The following is a 24397-nucleotide window of genomic DNA, read 5'->3' as shown; positions in this document are numbered from 1 at the left end:
GGCCAGAAGCGGCGCTGTGGCTCAAGTGGCAGAGTGCTAGCCTTGAGCGGGAAGAAGCCAGGGACAGTGCTCAGGCCCTGAGTCCAAGGCCCAGGACTGGCCAAAAAAAAAAAAAAAAAAATTCATCAGTTAAATCACATACTAGAAAGAAAAATTGACCTAAGAGTCGAGGCAGTCTTATAAATTACAAAGGAAGAAAATGCTAACACACACACACACACACACACACACACACACTTCAAGTGCTTATATAGCCATTTTGAGGCAGTATTAACTTTCTGATCAAATATTTTCAAAGGGGAAAAATAGTTTCCCTTAAAAACTCTTAAATAGGTGCTTTGAAAAGTTTCAAAATCAGTACCAATTTCTAGTACAAGATGAACTTAATTGCAGAAGAAATGGAAAATGGCTTTCAATTCCAAGACTGCCCACGTTAACAGGACCCAACTTTCCTTCTCTAAGATGTGAGACGCAACAGCGCAGCCACATGGTCAGAGGACACACTTGCTTATCGCACGTCCGTGACGCACGAGAGTTCGGTATGATTCCTAACCCATGATTAAAAACTTAGAACCACTATAAATTCCAAATTTTGATCCTGGCTAAAGAAAATAATTATCTATCCCCAACACTGAAAAGTATTATATGGGTCTGAGGGACAAGATAACAAACAGTACAAGAAATGTATCCAATGCCTAACGTATGAAACTGTAACCTCTCTGTACATCAGTTTGATAATAAAAACTTTTTTTAAAAAAGTATTATATGGGGGCTGGATGTAACTCAGGGCGGAGTGCTTGTCTAACACATACAAGGCTCTGAGTTTGATCCTCAGCAACACTAAACAATCAAGAAAACAGTAGCGAAATCTCCAATGATCTCTAATCAACAGACTGAGGTACCTGATCCGGTCCTACAAATAGACAACGCTACACCATGAAATTGTTTCAAATACAAAATTATTAAAATAGGGCATAATTACTACCAACCTATGTGTAAATACATAAAACATAAGTGAACTTTGTTAGACATGGGTCCAATCTGTAAGGCATTACACGCTGTGATGTACATGTACCTATCTGTATAGATACACTGTATAGATCTGGAAGTGATGGTGGCAAGCACTTAGGTAAGACACAAAGACCCTGGACCTTTCCCATGTGCCAGGCTCCCACCCCAGGGTCATACATAAGGTGGAGTGGGCACAGTTCTCCCCCTCATGTTAAAAAAACCAGGTTTGGGGAAAATGAGCACTTGCCAAGGAGCCCGGCTGGCTCAAGTCTATGATTACAAACACTACAATAACTAAGTGACAAACACTAAAATGAGTCCAGGGCTGGGAATGTGGTTTAGGGGTAGAGTGCTTGCCTAGCATGCATGAGGCCCTGGGTTCGGTTCCTCAGCACCACATACACAGAAAAGGCCGGAAGTGGTGCTGTGGCTCAAGGGATAGAGAGTGCTAACCTTGAGCAAAAAGAAGCCAGGGACAGTGCTCAGGCCCCAAGTCCAAGCACCAGGACTGGCAAAAAATAAATAAAATCAAATGAGGAAAATAACAAAAAATGAGTCCATAGAGAATGCAAATGAATTATATTTCCATAAGGATCTCTTTCCTACAAGGAGAGGGGAGTTCCCAAAAAAACCAAGGGAGAAAGTGTTGAGAATATCAGGTAACGGTTTAGTAGAAGTAAGATTTATTTTTTTACCTAAAGACAGAAAAGCTACCATTTAAAAATATTTATCAGTATTTTTAAATATTGGACTATGAACACCTTGAATGCCGTGAATGAAATATATCTACATTTGGGTTTTAAAAACACAAAACAACTCATTTTACCTTATGTATGAATAAGAGTACTTTGTTTGAAAATTAGAAAACTGTATATTGCAAGATTACCAAATTCAGAAGCTTTATTGCATTCATTGCCGATGTACAGACACCAGAAGTCCTTCAAAATGCTTTCCATCCAGGGACTGACGTGGACATCGACAATGGTTTGATTTGAAAACTGATTTTTGCCATTAGGTGGGAACAGGTTATTTAAAAGTCCATCCCAGTCTTTGTCATCCACGCTGTGCCTGCTGCCTGGGTACCACACTGGTCTGAATGAACACATCCAGAGTGACACAGCAGCCGGGAAAAGGGACCCATGAGGAGATGAGAACAGGACGCCGGACGACAGCTGCCTTGGAGAAGTCCACACCAGGCCTCCCTGGCAGCCAGGGGCCAACCTCGGCCTGCAGCCGCACTATGTCTGCGTACCCATGGTTCTTTTCCCATCAGTGCTATCAGGAACTACGGTGTTGCCTTGTTTAATAGATTCTAGCAAGCTCCTGACTCTCTCACTTGCGGGCTTGCTCTTGGACCTCTTGCGAGACTTGATGTTTGTGGAGGGCATCAGAAGGGCTGCCAGGCCCCAGGGCCTATCTTCGGAGGAAACTCGGTTGTCCTGATCTAAAATCCAAGCACTTTCTCTGGCCATATCTACAAATCTTTGCACCTGGCCTTGACTTACATTTTTGCTTATGTTGAGTGAAGTTTCAAAAGGATTCTCAATGTACAGAGGAGATGAATCAGGTTTGTTTTGTTCCTTTCCCTAAAGAAAGAAGGAGCATATGAAGGGCATAAGAATATCAACATCCTACAAAACACCAGTACTACCTTTACAAACCATTTCTTTGCTAAGAGAGTTGAGTAAGTATGAATGTTACATGAGCATGTATTTGTGTACGTCATACACCATGTGGTGGTTTTTGTTTTTGTCCTTTTTCTTCCTGTAGTTTTGAGTACTCTTTGGAGAAAAATAACTTAGGTTTATGATCTATGACTAAAGTTGTCATTGCTCAGATGACAGGTAGCTGGACAAGGTCAACAATGAAAATATCTTTTCAATTAATCTACTTTTACCTAAGGTAAGAGCTTAAAAAGAAAACCAAAACAAAAAAGAAAGTAAGACTGAGCCAGTCACTGTAGCTCCTACCTGTAATCCTAGCTACTTGGAAGGGTTAGCAAGGGAGGATGGCAACTCAAGACCAGTCTAGGCAAAGAAGGCCTTAGGACTCCATTTCAATGGAGGGAAACACACACACACACACACACACACACACACACACACACACACACACACACACACACGAGTATGGTGGCACACCTGTCATCCCAGCTAGGGTAAGAAGCGTAAAATAGGAGGACTGTGCTTCAGGTATGTATCCAGGCAAATGTATCTCAAAGTAACACATATTAAAGAGTTGGTTCAATGTTTAAACCCTTGCCTAACTGTTGGACGACCCTAGGCTCAAACCACAGTACTGCCAAAAGAAAAGAGAAGATGAAATAAAAGGCTGGGGATGGTATCACATGCTTGCAATCCCAGCACTGAAGAAGAAACTGAGATCTGAGAATCACGGTTCAAAGCCAGCCTGGGCAGAAAGTACATGACTCTCATCCCTAATAAATTACTCATATAAAGCCAGAAGTGGGGCTGTGGCTCAAGCAGTAGTGGGCTAGCCTTGAGCATAAGCAGCTCGGGAACGGCTCCCAAGCCCTAAGTTCAAGCCCTAGGATTGGCACCAAACTACAACAACGAAAAAACCAAGATGAAAATGAATTTATTTTTGAGACCCATTGAAAAATATACCTTTTACAATGGGAACCCAAACTCACAAAATTAGAATTCTTAAATATGATAATAAATGGGCTGAAGGGAGAAGTGAGAGCACACTCAAATCACTGCTGCTTTGGAAGCCCCTCAGCGTGGCTCCTGTGGGCTCATTCAACAGGAAAACAGAGCAGGGTATCATACCGCACCTGCAACGCCAGCACTCAGAAGGCAGAGGCTGGAGAGCACCGCTCAGAAGGTAACTGTACTGGCACACTTGAAAGAAAACTGGGTAGAGTACTTCCAAAACCAAACTAGCCAAAACATCAATACAGTGGAGGAAACCAGACACGAAAGCATTTATTTACCTGTCGAATATTGATGGAATTTTTATTGAAAGCAAAATTGCCAAAATACTCAAAAAACTCCTTCAGTAGTAATTCTGCAAGACAATAAAAAAGAAAATAAGAAATCTGCTTGAAAAAAAAAAAACCAAACCACAGAACCTCCCCCCACCCAGCACAAATTACCTAGTGTTTCTGTGTTTCCTGAAGGTTTAATTTTATTCAAGTCACTAAGAAAGGTACAATTGTTGCCTTCTATTACACATTTATCTTCAGTACCTTAAATACATAGAAAAGAAAAGCTGTCATATTTCAAAGGTATTTCCCCCTTCACCAAAAGAAATATGAATTAAATAAACAAAAACATATATTGTGCCCTATTACTGTTGCTATTTACAGCCGACAGATTTGAGGAATTATACTCATTATAGTGAAACCAACAATTAGATTTTCTTTAGCACAACAGAATTATTTTCTAACAACTCAGCAATTCCTAATATAGTCTTTTGAATTAACCTGTTTTGTCATTGTAAATGAAAATGCATGGAGTTCCTATCTTTCATCAAACTAATGACACATCTTCGTCCATACTTAAACTGAGATTTCAATTCCCATCCCTATGACCATTTTGTGTTTTGACCTGATGATGCATACATGACACAAACCGCATGTTCTAAGAATGTTTTTTCAAACCTCCAAAATATGCTAGTGACAATTCTCTCATTCAGAAGTAATAACAAAGTAGACTTGGATGTTCATATTTTTATATTCCTATTAAAATTTTTAGAGGTACACATTTTCCTAATTATTGATGGATACATAGCCTCCACAAACCACATACTCCTAAGCTAGCTGCCACTAGGAAATGTACAGTATGTTCGTGGAACATAAACTTTGCTCTTCACAAGTCTAAGCAAGGACATCTTCTATCCAAAGTTCTTGGGAGGTAGTGGAAGCTTTATGAATTATGGGAAGACTTCAAGTTACAGGGTGGGAGGGGAGAATAAATAAATCACTTAAATGTCAGATTCACAAACTTAATTCCATTTACTATTGAGCCTTAAAAATCAAGAAGACACATGATACGGCTTTGGGCACACATGATGAAGGTTTCCATAATGTCAAGAAGTCTTAGGAGACTTACCGGCTAGGGATTTTAGGGAATCCAGGGTTGGAAGAATAGGGGGTGATCTTCTCTGGAGGAAGAAGATGACCATCATTGTAAGGGAGAAGTTTGTAATCCAAGCACCAGGAATATTGCTTGTCAGTGAGTGTGTACGAGCCCAATGTCGTATACTGAACACCAAGGCTCTCACTCTTGAATCCAAGGCACCGTAGATATAAAGAAGCTCTGAGCTTTTCAGAGCAATCCTGCAGAAAGGAAAAACAGAAAGAATGTTCAAAATCCCTAAATCTAAACCCACATCTTGGAACCTCTCCATATATCTCACTATATCTGAATGCATTCAGAACACCATGATTCATCATGCAACATATATGTAAGCATTATGCATTTACAATATAAAACTTAATGTAAATGTTGGAATATCCAACATATTCAATACAACTGAAACATTTTTAAATTTTGACAATCACCAGGTTCTAAAACAAATTTTAATCCAAGTTCCTAAAAATGATTTAAATGCGTGAAATGTATATATGTACAGAGCTCTTTGTAGTTACAAAGACTTTCTATCTAAAGTCAAGCACTTTGTACTGAGGTTCTCCACCTTGTTTACAGTCATTTGGTAGACAAATTAACCTAATGTGGAAAACATTTTACTTACTTGTCAAGCATTTAGATGAAATTCTTACACTATGTGAGATAGCCAAGATTATTTAAGTCTAATATTTATAAAAGCAAAAGCTGTCTAGAGATAGTCTGCTGGTAAGTCAAACTTCAGAGCAGGGACATGATCGTACTGGCCATGGTCCCCGATACGAGGGGGCTGGCACAGGGAGCGGGGTCTTAGAAGGGTCTCTAAGTTCTGTGCTGTGCACAGCAGAGTGGAGCCCTGCCTGTCTCTGTGTCATCTCTCACTCATAATAAATAAAAGAAATAAAAATTTAACCGTAGACTGAAAAATCTATGTTCAGTAAGTTTCCTGATCAAAACACAAAGTCAAAGATAAAGGAGATTTTTAAAATTGAATTCCTACTGATCAAATCATGTCTTGTAATTTCGAAAAGAACTGGCACAGGGCACAAAATTATTTCCTAGCATCAACTCAAGTGTCACCACAGCATCTACATCTAAGTTTCAAGAGAAGAGAACAAATGGCAAATAGAAATTCATAGCATCTAACAATTTTGTACATTTAAATAAAACTAAGTTAAACTGAAAAAATAAATTTTCAATAAATAGTAGCAATACATATCAAATAAATACTGTAAGCAATAAATACCAAATAGTATAAGCAATCTGATACAAAAAAACACTGCACACTTACAAAAACCTAAAGAAAGCATGTATAAACAACACATAAATTCTGAGGTAAACATTTTTATAAACCTATCCCAAAGAGAAAAAGAAAATAACACTATTGTAATACTATTGTGTTATATTTACCCTGTTTTAGATACTGCAATGAAAACAATAGTGGTAAAAGTACAGCATGCATTTTTATTTTTATACTGAAATTTGAAAAAAAGAGCACAGCCTCCACTCTGGTCTACATGAGAGAAACTGGAAGTTTTCAGCAGCTTACTGGCCGAACACTTCAGTTTAGCCAAAACTACTCTGGATTGAATTTCCTGAAACTATTTTCTTTTTTTTTTGGCCAGTCCTGGGCCTTGAACTCGGGGCCTGAGCACTGTCCCTGGCTTCCTTTTGCTCAAGGCTAGCACTCTGCCACTTGAGCCACAGCGCCACTTCTGGCCGTTATCTGTATATGTGGTGCTGGGGAATTGAACCCAGGGCCTCATGTATACAAGGCAAGCTCTCTTGCCACTAGGCCATATCCCCAGCCCTCCTGAAACTATTTTCAACTATGTTTATTCTAGCAGATAACTGCAATCTAACAAGGGAGAATACCAGAAGGAGGATAGAATCCTCAGTTTAGGACTTTTCCCTATTACGAGCCTGGGGTACATGTACAGAGTGTAACACTTTTCTTTAAGCAAACAGGTTACTACAACAGGATGTAAGGTGCTAAGGAAGAGCACCAAATCTTACTCTGTTCGCACCCCTTTTGACCTAACCCAACATCGAATGTCTCTGCTACTCATGCTGCAGGGATCACAGAACGATTCCCAGGGCAAACTCAAGTTGCCACTTTACTTTAGAAGTATACTTTAGAAGATTATTATAAACAGATATATTTTGCAACACTGAGCTACACAAGTGAACATATTTCACTGTTAGAGTAATAAACAGTTAACATTAACACAATAATACATTATCATTTTGTGTAAGAAACTCCCAACTGCCAAGAGCTATAATAATAACTTTTCAAAAAAGGATTTCCTACTTTTACATCTAAAAAAATGCTATTCAAGTATGAGTAAAAGCTCAAGGCCACTGTGTCTATCCAAGAAGACCTCAGCTGATATCATATAACGTTGACATTGACAACAGTACACTTAGGAGCGCATACCTATTGTTAGTAGTCAAATCACACTGAAACCCAGACGGCTGGTGAGAAAACCTCACAAGTGGACAGCGAGCATTCAGGATTTTCTGCACCCCCACGCAGCCGGGGCCAAAGTGGTCGAGGCACTCTCCTATCACAGACAGGATCTTCTGAGTCGCAATTCTTTCTGAAGGAACACTTTTCACTTGAAATTCCATCCAAAAATTTCCAATGTTCTAAATCATAAAAACACACATTTATAACAAGGGGTTTGGTAAAAATTTAATATAACTTGACTGTCATTATTAAGGTGTTGTACACGGGGACTATGGGTACATTTCATAAGTTCTAAGGAGCACATTTCTTTTTTGGACAATATCACCCCTTCCTTCACTTTCCCCCACTCTGTCCCTCCTGCCCCTGCCCACAAGTTACATACTTCATTTTCCACATAGTGTATATATACTGAACAACACGTTGCATTTGTTGTACAGAGAGATTTAATAAAATTTTTCTGAAGGGATGCCCTCAATCATTCCTGCTAAACAAACATATACAATAACAATGTATGAATTCTTCATGTAAGCACTCCAAAAAGACCTAGAAGATGTTTATTTGGTGACCATATGTTTCTCTAGAATACATATAAAGTACAAACATGCAAATTCACTGAGTTTACATAGCTAACGTATGTATCACAGCATAGAAGATATCTTAGTAGTATACACAGAACCACTCATTGTATAAACTGACAGACATCTGCCCTGTCCTAGTTAGCCACTGAATTTCAATAGATACAAAAGATACTATAGACACAACATACTATAAAACCACAACAGTAAGAGAGGATAATAGGTCAAGAAGAGAAAACAGACTGGACACAGAGATAGCCATGTATAGACACTATTTAGTGAGATAAACTGAAAATTACTTGGGAAAAAGTCATAGTCAAGAAAAGTCAAATTACCATGAGAAAACTAACTAGATTCATAGTTTATTCCTAAACTGAAGTAAATCTAACATGGATCAAAACCTCAATGTAAAAAGTACACTAGCAAAGTACTAGCCAACAAGCAAATGTTTCAAATATTAGATTAGCAAAGGACTCAAAGCATGACTGAAAATAGAAGAAATAAGCATGATTGCATGAAAATCTAAACCATGTTAAGGCAAAGCATACATTTGCTACTCGATAAAAAGCAAAACAGCAATACATGTCACACAAAGGACTAGTTTACAAAGAGTTTGTTTTGTATTCGTGATAAGGAAAAAAATGAAGAACATACTAAATTTTTAAAGCAGATATAAGAAGATGAGTAAGAAATAAAAACAGCTGATATTCACAACAACAAAAAAAGATGCTCATGTGTTCTAGAAACCAAAAAAGATTAAAACAGCAATGAGGCTCTTCACTAATAAGTCTGACAAAAACAAAAAGGCTGAATGACTGTCAGTACTGGGGGTACAGGAGATGCAGACACTGTAGGCAGAGCGCATCTAGGGACAAACTTCTTTTAGAAATGTTAATCAATATCTACTGAAACTTGAAATGCATACAATTGTGCTAAGATTATTTCGAAGGAGAACTTGCATGAACAAGCCAAGCCAAGCCATTCTTTGCATCATTCATGACACAGACAGACACCTTTTCAACTCTTCCTGGCTTAGGAAACTTCCCTATTCTCAAAAGCCCCTGCTTCTCTCTTCTAGCACTCATTCACCTGGGTGGGGGGGGGGGGGGAGAGGGGAGGATGGTCGTGGGGACTGAACTCTGGGTTTGGGCGCTGTCCCTGGGCTCTCCAGCTCAAGGCACACCATTTGCCACTATGAGACACAGCACCACCTCTGTCTGGTTTTCTGGTGGCTAATTGGAGATCAAGTCTCGTGGACTTTCCTGCCAGGGCTTTGAACAGCAATCCTCAGACCTCAGCCTCCTGAGTAGCGAGGACTACAGGCCTGAGCCACCAATGCCAGGCTAAACATTAAGGTTTCCTATGAAATCTAGCCCCTTCCTCTCAGCCATGTGGGCCACTCATGGACAGCGGACCTAACTAAGCACTGCAGGAGTGAACCAAACCACCAAGATGCCTCCTAGAAATGGGATTCGAAGGCAAACCGTGTGGCTGAAGTGTGTAATGCAGAAGGTTTGGGGCAGATATGTTTATATGACAAGCATGAAAAAGTAAAGTCAATGGAGTTAAGAAAGAAGGAATGAAACATAAAGCTAAATAAAGCAAATATAGAGAAATCCATAGCTTAAATTCCCTAGTCCTTTCCTAAAACTCATCTACATTTCTAACTCCTCCAGTTCTTTCTTTGGCTTATGCTAGTTTGGGCTGCTTTCTGCAACCAAAGAACATTAACAAATAGAGTAATTAAGAGTAGGAAAAGAAGACAGCATCCTAATTATCTAACAAATGAAGAATTGTTTAAGTAAATTACAGCACATTCATTCTTCAGCAGTTTAAATGCAGTAGATTCAATTGCTAAGACACTAATACAGGGAGAAAGTCAAGTTAGAATTTGCAGATTAAGTTATAACCTGCAAATAATATTTTTAAGCTGGGCACGAGTAGCTCACACCTGTAATCCTAGTTACTCAAGAGACTGCAACCTGAGGATGGCAGTTCCAAGCCAGCCCAGGCAGAAATGTCCATGAAACTCTTATCTCCAATTAAACACTCAGAAACTCAAAGTGGCACTGTGGCACAAGTGACAGAGCACCAGTGTGGGCCACAAAGAGGCTCAAGGACAGCACCCAGGCTCTGATTTCAAATTACACAACTGACAATAAAATAAAATATTAATTTTTAAAGTACTTAATATGAAAAGGGAAAAAATCCAGCATAAAACACATTAGTACAATTCACTGTGATTATCTCTAGATGGCTAGACCATCAGAGATATTTACATTATGCATTTCTGTAGCTATTATTTTATTATCAGGAAAAATCAATTAACCTACACAAATATTACATGGATAAAAACAATCCCCATTAAGTAAACATGTTATATATATTTTTCTTTACTGACTTCTGTCATGTTAGATTCCTAGGTAGTAGGATACTTTTACATTAAAGTGAATAAAAAATAGATTTCCCTTAAAAACACTAAGGTTTCTGCTAGTGGCTCATGCCTCTAATCCTAGAGATCTAAGGATCATATTTCCAAGCCAGTCTGGGCAGGAAAGTCCAGGATACTCTTATTAACCACCAAAAAGCCAAAAATGGAGTTGTGGCTCAAGTGGGAGAGTGCCAGCCTTGAGCAAAAAAGCTCAGGGACAGCATCCAGGCTCTGAGTTCAAGCCCCAGGACTGGTACAACAAACAAACAACTGAGGTTTCAAAACTCTAGTCATTTGATCCATCCTTGTAACTTTCGTATTTCACTACTCCACGTAGAAACCCAAACAAGAGCAAGTAATAAAGTAGGGAGCTCTTCAACAGGAAAACGAAAAAAGAGAAATATCTTCCATTAAGAATAAAAGCAAAGGGGCTGGGAATATGGCCTAGTGGCAAGAGCACCTGCCTCGTATACCTGAAGCCCTGGGTTCGATTCCCCAGCACCACATATATAGAAAATGGCCAGAAGTGGCGCTGTGGCTCAAGTGGCAGAGTGCTAGCCTTGAGCAAAAAGAAGCCAGGGTAGTGCTCAGGCCCTGAGTCCAAGGCCCAGGACTGGCAAAAAAAAAAAAAAAAAAAAAAAAAAAAGAATAAAAGCAAAGATCTCAGTGTAACCACTTAGGATGGTTTGACAATAAAGAAAACAAAACAAAAACAAGGAACAGTGGATAGGGAATGCTACACTCAGGGCACAGAAGCAAAGGAAGGGCAAGCCTAACATATGAGAAGGCAGTAATGAAATTTTAACCATTCCATACTGTGAAGGGCACAAATCTGACAAGTGGTACTTGGGACAAGAAACTGTAACCAGGTGAATGGAATGGAATACCAAAGATTCTACCCTAATAAATGGAATACCAAATATTCCATACTACCTCCACGGTATCTGGTGGGGTATCATGGCCCTACACCTGAAGTTAAGCATGGGCACGTGCTATGCTCTGACCAGTGAAAGATGAGAGAGTTCTAGGCAGCTGTTCCTGGTCGAAATGTAAAGAGCCAATGCTCAACTCTACGGCCTTTCACTGTATCAGCGATGGCAGAGCACAGGAAACCTGTAATGTCTACAGTGTGACTAACGCGCTAAGCCACAGATTCCCGTCTTGTCTGATATCAAAACATAACCTGACCTGTACAGCACAGGTAACTAGATAAACCCGCACTGCACAGAATGAAACAATGTCATTACAAAAGGTGTAGGAGATGATATCTATCAAAACCACTCTCCTCTATAAAATAAATAAAACTAAAGAATTCTTCAGAAATAGCTAATTCAACCTTACTAGTATTCACTCACTATTCCTATAGCACTACCTAGTGGCAGATAATTTAAAAAGGAAAAACAGAAAGGAAACTATCATTTCCATACAGAACACAGTTGTTAGGAATTACTGTCACTTCTTCCACTTAACTCCCTCGAGATGCAGAATCCTATTAAAAAAGCAGACTGAAGGAAAAAAAGCAAAAGCATGTAAGCTAGGATCTGCTGCTATAATGATCTTTCTGAGAGCTAAACATCTTTCACATGTGATAAAACTGATCAATACTAGCTAGCACTGGCCATTTTGATGAATGAATAAATTAAGTTAGTTATTAGCCAAAAGTCTGGTTAGTGCCTGTCCTGCCCAAGACATCATTCACAGTGCTGAGACATCAAATGGCTAACATAGTCTTCCTTACTCCCTTTAACTTAGGCTGAGGAATAAAACACAAACACCAAGAGTTACAAAACAAGGAAGAACTAAAATTAAAAGGGGGAGGGGAAGAATCAAATACCAGAGAAAGGTGGCTTTGTGACTACATGAGTTGACGAGTGCTTGAATGTTTCATTATTTTGTCAATGTTTTCACAACTGCAAAGCTATTGTAATTTAAATTAATATATATCTCAAAAAATTCTTAAGGGCCAGGAATGTGGCTTAGCGTTGGAGTGCTTGCCTAGCATGCGTGAAGCCCTGGGTTTGATTCCTTAGCATCACATAAACAGAAAAAGCCAGAAGTAGCGCTGTGGCTCGAGAGATTGAGTGCTAGCCTTGAGCAAAAGAAAGAAGCCAGGGGCAGTGCTCAGGCCCTGAATCCAATCCCCAGGACTTGCAAATAAATAAATTCTTAAACACATACTCCAAAAAAAAAAAAAAAATCTTAAACAAGCATGTGCATTTATATCAACACTTTCCTAAGTCAAACCTACATGCAAAATAATGTCCACTAGCGCAATGTTTTTTGGAATGGATTTTCCTAAAAATCCCCCAGCAATTTAAGAGCTAAGCTCCAACTAAGTTTTCAACTTTTGCCTGTGCTTCAGACAGAGTAAGACAATGGTTCCTGCTTGCACAATGGGCAGCTCCTTGGTTATTTAGTAATATTCTTCTACCATGTACCAGTGGCTACACTCCTAGCTACTGGGTAAACTGAGATGGGAACAACTACAGTTTGAAGCCAGCCTGGGAAAAAGTTCTCACAACCCAGTATCAATAGAAAAATGTTGGGTGTGGTGATACATGCCAAGCATGAAGGGGCATCTCAAGCAGTAGAGTATCTGCCTAGCAAGTGTCAGACCCTGAGTTCAAGTTCCAGTACCAAAAACAAAACAACAAAACCTACCCCACACAACGTATTTGACTCTTGCCAAGATCTCAATACAATTTTAAGCATATTTAGTTTTTATAAAACTGGCCCATTTAATTATGCTCTGTTTTCTATACCTAGCTAGCTTAGTTCAGTACTGCGGCAGCAGTACTGTGAGATAAGTATACAACAGACATGCCTGTGCTCTGCCCAAGCTAAGGTCACAGCAGATGTATGTAGCAGTTAAGATGAACTCACTACACATGAACCAAGAACCTGGAAAAGAAATACCAGAAACACTTAAAAAGAAAGAAAAGCATGAATTTTAACTAAGGGGGAAAATAAAGAAGGAAAGGTGGTTCAGGAAAGTAGAGTCCGAAAAAGGCCTTGAAAAGCTGCCTATCAACAGTGGGGGATGAACAGATAATTCTACTGACTAAAGGGACAGAAAACTGATCTTTCTATGATATTCTAAAAGTGCCTCAGAATCCCAGATCCCAGAAAACTGTGTATATAAGGATGGAAGATGCACAATGAGAAATTATGATTTAAACAAACAGGAGACAAATCATTTCAATACATGCTACGGAGAAGAACTGTTTATAAGCTTGTGAGAACATCCCAACAGGGTAGTAGGATGTCAGGGCTTGTCACAGGAGGACACAAGGGAGTGTTACAGCTTGAGGACCTATTAAGGGAATGTGTGACCACAGATAGAAAAGGCAAATGAGAAGAATGAAAAGATGATGGCAAAGCTAAAATAGTACTAGCTAATATGGGAGACATATACAAGAGATTTTATAAGGGCTCAGAAGTAACATCTGCAGGGATGAAGTAACCTGAACATCCACACAAAGGTATCCATCCACATAAAGGCACACATTATTAGCTTGAATCATGAAAAAGAATATAGCCATAAAAAATTAACATTTTTTTAAAAAGGCTGTGATCAGGACTGCCATCCCACTAACTTTTTTTGTTTTAAGTAAGGCACAGATCAGGACTGCTGCCATTCCAAGGCAATCTGGCCAATGAAGACCCACATCTCAACAGAAAAAGTAGGCCTGACGGGTGTGTACCTGCCGTCTCAGCTACGACAGAAAGGAGAAACAGGATGATCATGCCTCGTCTGGAACAGCCCAGACAAAAATGAGACCCTTCTCAAAAATAACAGAGCAGGGGTGGAGGCCTGGTTTACACAGTAGAGTGCCTGTCCAATACGTGACAAACTCTGAGTTTAAACGCCAATTAAAAAAAAAAAGACTCAAAGACTGGGGTAAAATCACATTGGTATTTATAAGAGATACACACAAAATAAAGCAACAAATATAAAGGCTGAAAGCAAAGAATACATGAGAGCAGACAGCAAGTGACCATCTTAGTTAACAAAAGACAACTTAAGTATTTACAGAAATGAAGTAATTTGATGAAAATTTAAATGATCCAATATAATATAAATCATATACTATATACCTATATGTGGTCTTTGAATAAAAAAAACTTTAAAAGAATTTTAAGGAAAAGTTGACTAAAATCTGCAAGAAATATTTTGGTAACTATATCACACAGATAAAAACTAGTTCATCATAGTATTTAGTATACAGTATGTGGAAAATGAGCCATGAAACCGGTAGGCAGAGACAGGAGAGGGTAACTGAGAAAGGGGTAACATTGTTCAAAAATGAAATGTACTTAAATTCATCTGACTTTTGAAATGGTAACTGCTATGTACAATACCTTAGTAACAATAAAATTATATATTTAAAAAAATAGTTCACATTAAAAATCAGAATATAATCTAAATATAGAATCTGAATAACAAATCAACAAAATCCATAAGCAATAGACTTTAAAATGCTGCAGTCCTTTAAAGTCCACAGTATTGTAGTTTGTGGATTTCTATCAAATAAGCCCTATTCTGTTACCATGTTTACTAAGTAATTAACCCAAAGATGTCTCTTTTCTAATTAATTTTAAGTTATAGCAGTATAAAGAAATATAATTTACCTTGTTAGTGGTTTGTGTTTTAAATCCATCTAGGTCCAAAAACATGTCCAGATCACATCCTAATTTCCCAAAAGTGTTCACTGAGGAACCAAAAGGTCTGACGGTACAGTCGGGAAAATAAGCCGCTGCTATGTCTTCAATGAGGGAGCAGGTAAGATAGCGGAGCTTGGTGTTCTCCTCCGTGAGCTCAAATTCCTTCAGCAGACTGTTCAGCTGATCATCTACCTAGCTGACAAAAACAAAGCAACAAAAGAGACGATGCAGAGATCACAGAAAATGACCATCATTTTCTTCTTCCTTCTTTTTAGAGCAGTCTAAGATCAAACCCGGGCCTTTGCACATGCTAGGCAAACCTTGAGTTACATCCCTATCCCACAAAATAACTGTCCCCTTGCTTCCAAAGACCTGATAGCATATAAAAATATGCCATGTTTCTCCTGTTTGGACTTTTTTTTTTTTGGCCAGTCTTGGAGCTTGAACTTAGGGCCTGAGCACTGTCCCTGACTTCTTTTTGCTCAAGACTAGCTAGCACTCTACCACTTGAGCTACAGTGCCCCTTCTGGCCTTTTCTATATATGTGGTGCTGAGGAACTGAACCCAGGGCTTCATGTATATGAGGCAAGCACTCTTACCACTAGGCTACATTCCCAGCCCTTCCTGTTTGGTCTTAAAAAGAGGGTTTTTTTGCAAAAAAAAAAAAAAAAAAAAATCTTTCAAAAGCACTAATGACAATTAGAAATAAAAGCTGACTAGAACAAAAGTTACTACTTTCCATAAGTGATGAGTTTAACATACTGTTTTAGGAAAACTCAAGTGATAAAATGCTCAGAAGAGGTCAAACATCCACAAAGCTACCTAGCAGAGAAAAGCAATGTTAAAGGGCACAAGAGTACTTGAGTAGCCACAGTTCAAGCAGTCAAGACCCAACATCTCCCAGTTCCTTATAAGCAGCTTTGTACAGCACAGACTAAAATAATCAAGACTTTGAAATGTGGTAAAGGACATTTTTTGTTTGTTTGCTTTTGATTGTTTGAGACAGGGTCTTGCTACATAGCCTAGGCTGACCTGAAACTATGTAATCCAGACTGGCTTTGATTCTAGATCCTTCAACCTGGGCTGAGAATATGGCCTAGTGGCAAAAGTGCTTGGGTCCCATGCATGAAGCCCTGAGTTCGATTCCCCAGCACCACATATACCAAAAACAGCCAAAAGTGGCATTGTGGCTCAAGTGGCAGTGTTAGCCTTGAGCAAAAAGAAGCCAGGGATAGTGCTCAGGCCCTGAGTCCAAGCCACAGGACTGGCAAAAAAAAAAAAGAATAGGAAACTAGATCCTTCAACCTCAAACTCCCAAATGCTGGGATTATAGCCATTACATACATGTGACCCTCCAAGTCTAGTCCTTAAGATATATTTAAAGAAAGGTATTTAAAGTCAAACAAGCTAACAGCAACAACAAAAATCATGGCATCAAATTTTAAAACCATGTTGGAAATAAAGCATTCAACTCAAATTTTTTTACAGAGTAGAAATAAGAGATTAAAAAATTAAATAATAAAACTTAAAAGCAGAGTACTTTTGAGAATAAAACTATCGACTGATTTTAAAGCCTAATAAAACTAGAAAACATTTGGCAAGTTGGAGTAAGACAAATACAGTATTTACTAAGAGAGATAATAAATGACTCATTATTTAAGAAAAAAATGAATGTGATACTATAAAAAGGAAAACTTCTTTTACAATACCACCAACTTTTTCTTTGTCATTATGATGAAAAGAGAAATAAAATCCAAATTATCCAAAAAGATGAAAAACTTTGTGGTCACTTCTGAAAAGCACAGAAAAAAATGGGGCATTAAGTAGGTAAGGGTTACTTTTACTTTTCACTCAATATATTGTGTACTTTGACTTTCACAAAGCAATCACATTGATTAACAGACATTAAAGCTACAAAAACTTAAGCAACTATATCATTAAAAACACACCTTTACTAAGTAGTTTACTCTCTGAATGCAAGAATGGCTTAAGAGGAAAAAATGTCACTCATGACATTAAAAGAAATATAGAGCCAGGTGCTAGTGGCTCATGCCTATAATCCTAGCTACTCAGAAGGCTGAGATCTGAGAATCACTATTCAAAGCCAGTCTGAGCAAGAAAGTCCATGAGGCTCATTTCTAATTAAGCATTAAAAAGGCCAGTAGTACTGTGGCTCAAGTCATAGAGCACTCAGTAGCCTTGACCACAAAAGCTGAGGGACAGTGCCCAGGCCCTGGTTCGGGCCCAATACTGACAAAAAAAAAAAAGAAATAGAGAAAAACTGTATGACATCTCAAATCATGTATGGCTTGTCAAGATCATAAATGCCAAACACAGCATCTACTTGATGCAATTCTCAGAAAGCTAAAGATGGAAGAAAACTGTCGTTGGGGATCCATTCCTACTACCCATCTTTGTAACCCCTAAGTATTTCTTAAGAACTTCTGTAATACATAAAATGTCGTGCATACTTTTAGAAGCTGAGGTAAGTATACCTATAAACTTACACTTTCTGCATAATAAAGTATATCGAAAAGCTTCCTGCTTTTAGGAGGCAACTGATTGCTCATCTTCACGCAGGGCTGTCCAGAACCCTGGCCTGACGGGTTCCTCAGCTTGAAACTGAAGAAACGCGATCGAAATGGAATCACAGCCTCTGTGCTCAGACTTGGAGTCTGACTTCTGTTCCACAGTGAATCTACAGCATCCTTCTGGCAAAATTCTACAAGAGCATACAGACCCTGTACCAAAACATAAAAAAAAAAAAATAGGACACATCTCATGATACATTGAACGATATCCTCAAAACAAGTACCATACTACAAAACACATCTTTTAATTTTATGAACGACGTAATTCTAACACAGACACTGGTTTTGTTTTGTTTGCCAGTCCTGGGGCTTGGACTCAGGACCTGAGCTTCCCTGGCTTCTTTTTGCTCAAGGCTAGCACTCTGCCTCTTGAGTCACAGCGCCACTTCCAGCCTTTTCTGTTCATGTGGTGCTGAGGAATCGAACCCAGGGCTTTGTGCACGCTAGGCAAGCCCTCTATTGCTAAGCTATATTCCCAGCCCCAAGCATGGGTTTTACTTACTCTAAGAAGACTAAGAAAAGGAAAGTAGTATCAGTCAGGAGAAACTAAAACAAATCAAAAAACCAAAATGAAAAACAAAGATTCCCTCCCAATGGCCTTTATCTAAAGTACTGTGCTAATATTACTCAATAATTCATAATGGAACCCAAAATAAATTATTTCGAATTCTAAAGTACTACTATAAGGACTTCTACTCTCGTATCCAAAAAAAGAAAAAAAAAACTCATTAAGGAAATATAAAGCCAGGCATAATGTTCTAAACCTATAACCCCAGCTACTCAAGAAGCAGAGGCAGGGTTGAGTTCCCAAATTCAAGGCTATCTCAAGCCAAGTTAAAAGACCCTCTCAGAAACAAAGCAAAAGGGCTGAAGACATGGCTCAAGTAGAAATGTCCCCACGTTTTTATCACCATTAGCACAAAACAAAACACAAATAAAACACGATAGGTAAGAAAATATGTAAAATGTCAGAAGAGACCCTGATTTATCATACTGCAAAGGCAACAACAAAAGTACAACAACCAAAAATACCCTTCAGAACCATGACCACTGAGTTGGACTATTCGCTGAGATACGTACAAAGCTTTCATAGAAGAAATGATTTTTAATAGGTCCATGTTGAGATAAATAATTGAGAAACTTTCTTTCATTGATTTTATTAGAGCAATGTATTAAGACAGTCCGCTGTGCCTGTTCTCGTCTTTCTTTCTGCACCTCAGAGAATCTCTTTTTGGGAGTCTTGTCATCAGTGCCTACAAATGAAACAAAAATAAGGATTTTCTGTCTCATACACATAACATATGCATGTACATTTAAAAATTTTTGATAGAGTATAAGAGATCATATGTACAATTAAAATAGCTTCATCTTGATGCCTTCCTTTTTCTTCCCTTCCTTTAAGGCTTGCTCAGATATATCTCATTAAAACTATTTACTTCCCCTGTTTTGATTGACCAGGCCAGAAGTGAAGAGTTCCGTTAGGTGGGAAAAGTTCTACTACACCAGAAAAACCAACCCAGGAGAGTAAAAACACTCATTTAACACTTCAACAAACACATGAACACAAAGCCTAAAGTAAGTAAGTTCAAGCCTGAGATAATGAAACAAAGAATTTAGGAGGTAAAGAGCTTAGGAGTAACAAAGTAAGTTTTGTTTTTTTTTTTCAAACCTTAAGTCTGGCAGACAGACTGCTTTATTTAGAACCAAATACTTTTTATCATATAGGTGGAGAATAGTTTTATCATATGGGTAACAAAGTAAGTTATGAAGGAACTTTTCCTTGATGAGGTCCTCCATATAGTCAAAAATTAACACCAAGTTGCTCTACATACATCCATGGTTGCTATCCAAGAACTCAGGATTTCACTGAGGAAATAAGGCTTTTTTTTCTTTTTCACTTTAAAAAAATCTAGGGCAAGTAGTTTTACAAACAGGGAATAATCAGACAGGTGCTATGACAGTCAAGAATGAAACATTAATCATCCAATTGCCACAAAAGGAAAATCAACAAAAGAACTAAAGTATAAAGAGAAAAAAAAAACAACAATTTGAGTTCTAAGAAAACTTTAAAGCCAAACAGAAATTTCTGGCGGGGGGAAGAGTCTCACTATGCAGGCTAGCTGGTCTTGAACCTCATGAGGATCCTCCTGCCTCTACCCCCACCTGCTGAGATTACAGTTACAAACACCACCACACCCAGACCTCCAAACCCAACCTTTGAAAAATGCATTTGTTTGTTCATTCATTTATTGCCAGTACTGGGATTTGCTTGCCTGGCTGATGCTCTACTCCTTGGGCACACCTTCAGTCTTGTTTTTTGCTGGTTATTTTGGAGATGGAGTCTCTTGGGATTTCTCTGCCCAGGCTAGTTTTGAACTGTAAACTTTCAACTGTGATCTCAGCCTCCTGAGTAGGGAGGATTACAGGCATGAGCTTCCAGCTCAAAATTCCCCCAAGACATTTAACTTCTAGTTGGGCAGCTCACGTGCTTTTTGGTCTGGAATGGTAAATTCCAGAAATTACAAACCACCAAGTCTGATCAAGACTCTCAACCAAGTTCCAAAACAACTAAGTAGAGTAGAAGACATAATTGACATGGAAGTAAGGAGAATCTTTTCTCCTTTTCTCTCAATTTCAGCAAACTCCAAGGTACTTTCAAGGACAAGACAGAGAAATACAGGTTAAAGACAGTAGGCGCTGCCGAGCCCCAAACCGCTCCTTTGTCCACCCAGAAACAAGCCTCTAATGGCACCCTGGGAACTTGGACCCAACACCTAGGAACACCTTCCTTATGACTGAAAATAATTTTTAGGTATGTGCCCTCCCCCCATTACCAATGCCAGTTTTTTAACATGAACCTCTTACCTAAGCCTATGTCACAATATTTAGTCTCCATTATTCTAGTTTTGTCTTTCTCAAGCAATTCTCCACCCTGCTGACAATGTGTGGGGGGAAAAAAAAGCCTTTGCCTTTTCTACTTAAGCAGGAAAGCCAGCTCTGGGGTTTGAACTCAGACATGAGATTGTGCTGGCTTTAACATGCTTCGGTAACGCTCCTACAGCCTTGAAGACCGTAGCATACCTAAACTCCCAGCTGCCATCTTTGCCCCATCTTGCCTCCTCAACACCCGTTTCTGCCATGTCTGCCTCCTGTGCTTTTCACATACAGTACTGTGCACATGATACTCTCACATACTATGAATTCCTTGTCTTCATCTCTCTGTTGGAATGCCCATCTTCTCGTATCTGTCAGGCAAACTCCCATTCATTCTCCAAATTTGGCTCAGGTGTGTGAAGACTTCTGCCCTCTCCATGGTAGAGTCTCTTCCACCTCTGTACTCCCTTACTTTTGCATCTATGAAGGAACGCAACCCATAGGAATGTTACAAATGGATTTGATTTAATTTTAATATGGAAGGTATCTTCCATGTGGAGCTCAGAGTCTACTCTAGTCTTCCTCAATTTCTCAGTCTACTGAGTCCCCCTTTTCTATCAGTCCTATTTCCTTCCTTCTTATGCTGCAGGCTCTACCTGAACCGCTCGTCCCTCTCACTTGCAATACGACTGACATGTTCTTGTCTCTAAAGGAAATGGAAATGTGACTGTGTGAAATAAGGGTATAAATCCTCCTCCAGATCTTTTGCTCTCATAATAGCCATTAATTTTGGTACTTACCTCTCCAGACACTTCCAAGGCATATTAAAACAAAATAAAGACAAGGCACTTAATGGGGAAAGCTAACCTTGCAGAAGTTTAATCTGAGAAGAACATGGGGAAGATTAAGCTAGCCATTTGGTCAGGCCTGTTTAGTCATCTACAAAATGGAATAAAAACATTATCGTAGACACAGTAGAGATTTGCAGCCAAAAATCCAAACAACAAAAATGAATCAAACACCTCGTGAGAACCTAAGGGCTGAAAGCTGACCAAGTAAAATATAGCACCTTTTCTTTAAGCAGTACTTTATAGTCCCCACAACTTTTCTGAACCTCATAATTAAAAAAAGAAAAAAAAAAACCTTTTAAGATAGACAAAGTATCAATACAGGGAAAAACTATGCAAATTCAAACATCTAGGAAACTAGACATCCTCCAATAGTGGTAAGCTGCTGTTTAGTGGCTGGCATCTGTCACTCCTTACTCAAGTAAGTGCACACCTTTGCTTTTAAAAAGCAAAATAGTCTGTGGTTGTGGAGCTGTCCATCCGGGAGGCTATGAGTATCACATGATTTCGGACACATCCTCTTGGTCCAGTGAGTGAGCACAGAACCAAACAAAAGCTTCTTGTGGTTTTGCACATTCAGCATAAAGGAACAATCTTATTTCTCCCTGTGGAGAAAGCTTCGAGCCTGTGTTCAGGGATCATGGCTACACTCCCTCCCTCTGCCAATCTCCTACAGAAGAGTCTGATACTGTAAACCCACAAGCGGAATTCTGCTGAGAAGACCAACACTTCGCTCTGATTACAATGATGCAGTAGTTTAAGGCCCTCCCTCCAGTTCAGTTTCCTGGGGTGCTGCAACCTTCCCATTCTACTTAAGCTTCTGAGTTAATTTTTGTCACTGATCCAAAGAACCCATTCTCTTGCTACTACAGCTCTTCATTACTTTTAAGAAAGTTATGTCAAAACAGACAGGAAGGAGAAATTAGGATTCACCTCTGATTTTAAGTATTTTTGACTATTACAGTTAGAGCTAAAGTAGAACTGGCTGACTTATGAGGTCCTATTACTAGAAAATTTTACTGTAAATGTCTTGACAATGCATTCTTAAATTCAATGTCACAAATACTGTTCTCATACTCATTGGAAAAATGATGAGTCTCGAGTTCCTTTCAATTATAATAATGCATGTCTCTAAATCAGAGTAAGATGTTAGTATCTTCGCTTCTGAGCATTTTTAATGTGTCTCTGAACAGTTATATTACTGGGGTAGTAAATGAAATATTTCCTTAGAAAAGAAAAGCAACAAGGCTTGTTGGAAGATAGTCCTGAAGTCAGAAGGGGGGGTCTAACTGTTAATGTTACCTCTGGATATACCTAATAGAGCCAGCCATTTTCACTAGTCTGTTGTCTCATCTATAAACTAGAATATCAGTTGAGTGCTGGTGGTTCATGCTTGCCTTTAATCCTCACTACTTAAAAGGCTGAGATCTGAAGACAGAGGTTGGAAGCCAGCCTAGACAGATAAATCCACAAGGCGCTTTATTTCCAACCGACCAGCCAAAAGCTAGAACTGGAAGCATAGCTCAAGTGGCAGAGCACCAACGGGGAGGAGGGGGGGGGGGAGATAGGAGGAAGGTGAGCTACAGCATGAGGCTCTGAGTTCAAGCCCCCAGTACTTGTACCAAAAATAAAAACCAATAGTAGTTTGCTTTGTGTCTCAAAGAGCATATGAAATACTCTCAAACTTAAGGCACCGTACGAATGCTAAATTAAACAGCTCCTTTGGCGGATCTCTCATATAAATTTGCAGGGTTGCTTTAGTTGTACTTTCAAAAGCAGCTTCTACTAAGCACAATCCAGCCAATTATTCCAACGAGATGCCGTATGAGAAGAGCCTCTCCCGGTTCCCCGTCCAAACGAGTCTTCAGTCGTCTGGTGAAGGCGGTGGTTTTATTTTAGGGGGGGTATGCTCGGGAGAAATGTCCACCAGCGGACCGTGTGGAGTTGAGGTCCCCCCAGCGCCCCCCGTCCCCCCCCCCACCATGCACCTGCTGGGTGGAAGCGAGGCTGAGCACACGGGCGGCTCGGGCCCGCGCGAGGTCCCCGCTAGGCCGAGGGTCCGCTGGAAGACCGCCGGGGGGGCGGGGCAGGGCGGGCGGCCAGGGCCCCCCGCACACACCCCGCGCACCGCACCCCGCGCACGCGGGCCGGCGACCCGAGGCCTCGCGCGGGCTGAGAGCCCGGGGGGCAGGGAGGGGGGGGGGGTCCGGGGCCGCGCCGACGCCGCCACTCACCACCACCGAGGTTACCAAGGCGCGCCGGGCCGGGCCGCGAGGGGCCCCCGGGGGCTGCGGCCCCGCGCCCGCCCGCCGCCCGCCGCCCGCCCGCCGCCCGCCGCCCGCGCGAGGCCCCGCCCGCCCTCACCTGGGCCCTCGCCTCCCGGAGGCTGCTCTTCCCCGCGGAGCTCCACGGCCGCGGGGCCCGCGCTGCTGGAGGGCCTGAACACGGGCCGCTGCGCCGGGCTCCTCCGCGAGCAGAGGGACAGGCGGGTCAGCAGACCCACGCCGCGAGCCGCCATGGCAGCCGCAACGCGGGCCGGCGGGGGAAACGGACAGGAGGCGCGGGGAAGGCTTCCGCGCATGCGCCGCGATCGCGCATGCGCCGGGCCCGACAGGAAGCGGCGAGGGCCAAACCTAGGCGAAAGGCGTTCGCCCCCTCTGCGACCACCCCTCCAACTGGATTAACTACACGTCCCTTGGATGTACATTCCTTCATGCAACCTCAGCAAGCTGGAAAGTGAAGTCCTGTCAATGTCATTAGGGGGAGGAAAAAAAGAGAATAACACTTAAAAATCCAAAGTAAACATGGTATCTGGTTCCTAAAGGGCCTCAAACACAGCAG

The 24397-nt window shown here is 40.4% G+C and overlaps 1 protein-coding gene and 1 long non-coding RNA gene across 2 annotated transcripts; one reads left to right on the top strand and one right to left on the bottom strand.

The window, feature by feature from the left end:
* Positions 1-1100: 1100 nt before the first annotated feature.
* LOC125366860 lies at positions 1101-12619 on the top strand. The gene is made up of 3 exons (XR_007213985.1): positions 1101-1181; positions 1423-1429; positions 12609-12619. It is a non-coding gene; the product is annotated as an uncharacterized LOC125366860 (long non-coding RNA).
* Positions 1893-24087, bottom strand: LOC125366859 (mitochondrial poly(A) polymerase). Its single transcript, XM_048367583.1, has 10 exons — positions 23921-24087; positions 18915-19087; positions 17751-17984; positions 15211-15435; positions 7540-7751; positions 5088-5314; positions 4130-4222; positions 3968-4041; positions 2177-2597; positions 1893-2140 (listed from the first exon to the last, which is right to left on the bottom strand). Exons 1-9 carry the CDS (start codon positions 24072-24074, stop codon positions 2250-2252), a joined length of 1740 nt encoding a protein of 579 aa, XP_048223540.1. The 5' UTR covers positions 24075-24087; the 3' UTR covers positions 1893-2140; positions 2177-2249.
* Positions 24088-24397: the final 310 nt, after the last annotated feature.

This window comes from Perognathus longimembris, chromosome 18 (assembly GCF_023159225.1).
Source record: "Perognathus longimembris pacificus isolate PPM17 chromosome 18, ASM2315922v1, whole genome shotgun sequence".
Taxonomy (NCBI): domain Eukaryota; kingdom Metazoa; phylum Chordata; class Mammalia; order Rodentia; family Heteromyidae; genus Perognathus; species Perognathus longimembris.
The sequence above is the reverse complement of the archived record's forward strand: the minus strand, read 5'-3'. Positions and strand labels throughout refer to the sequence as shown.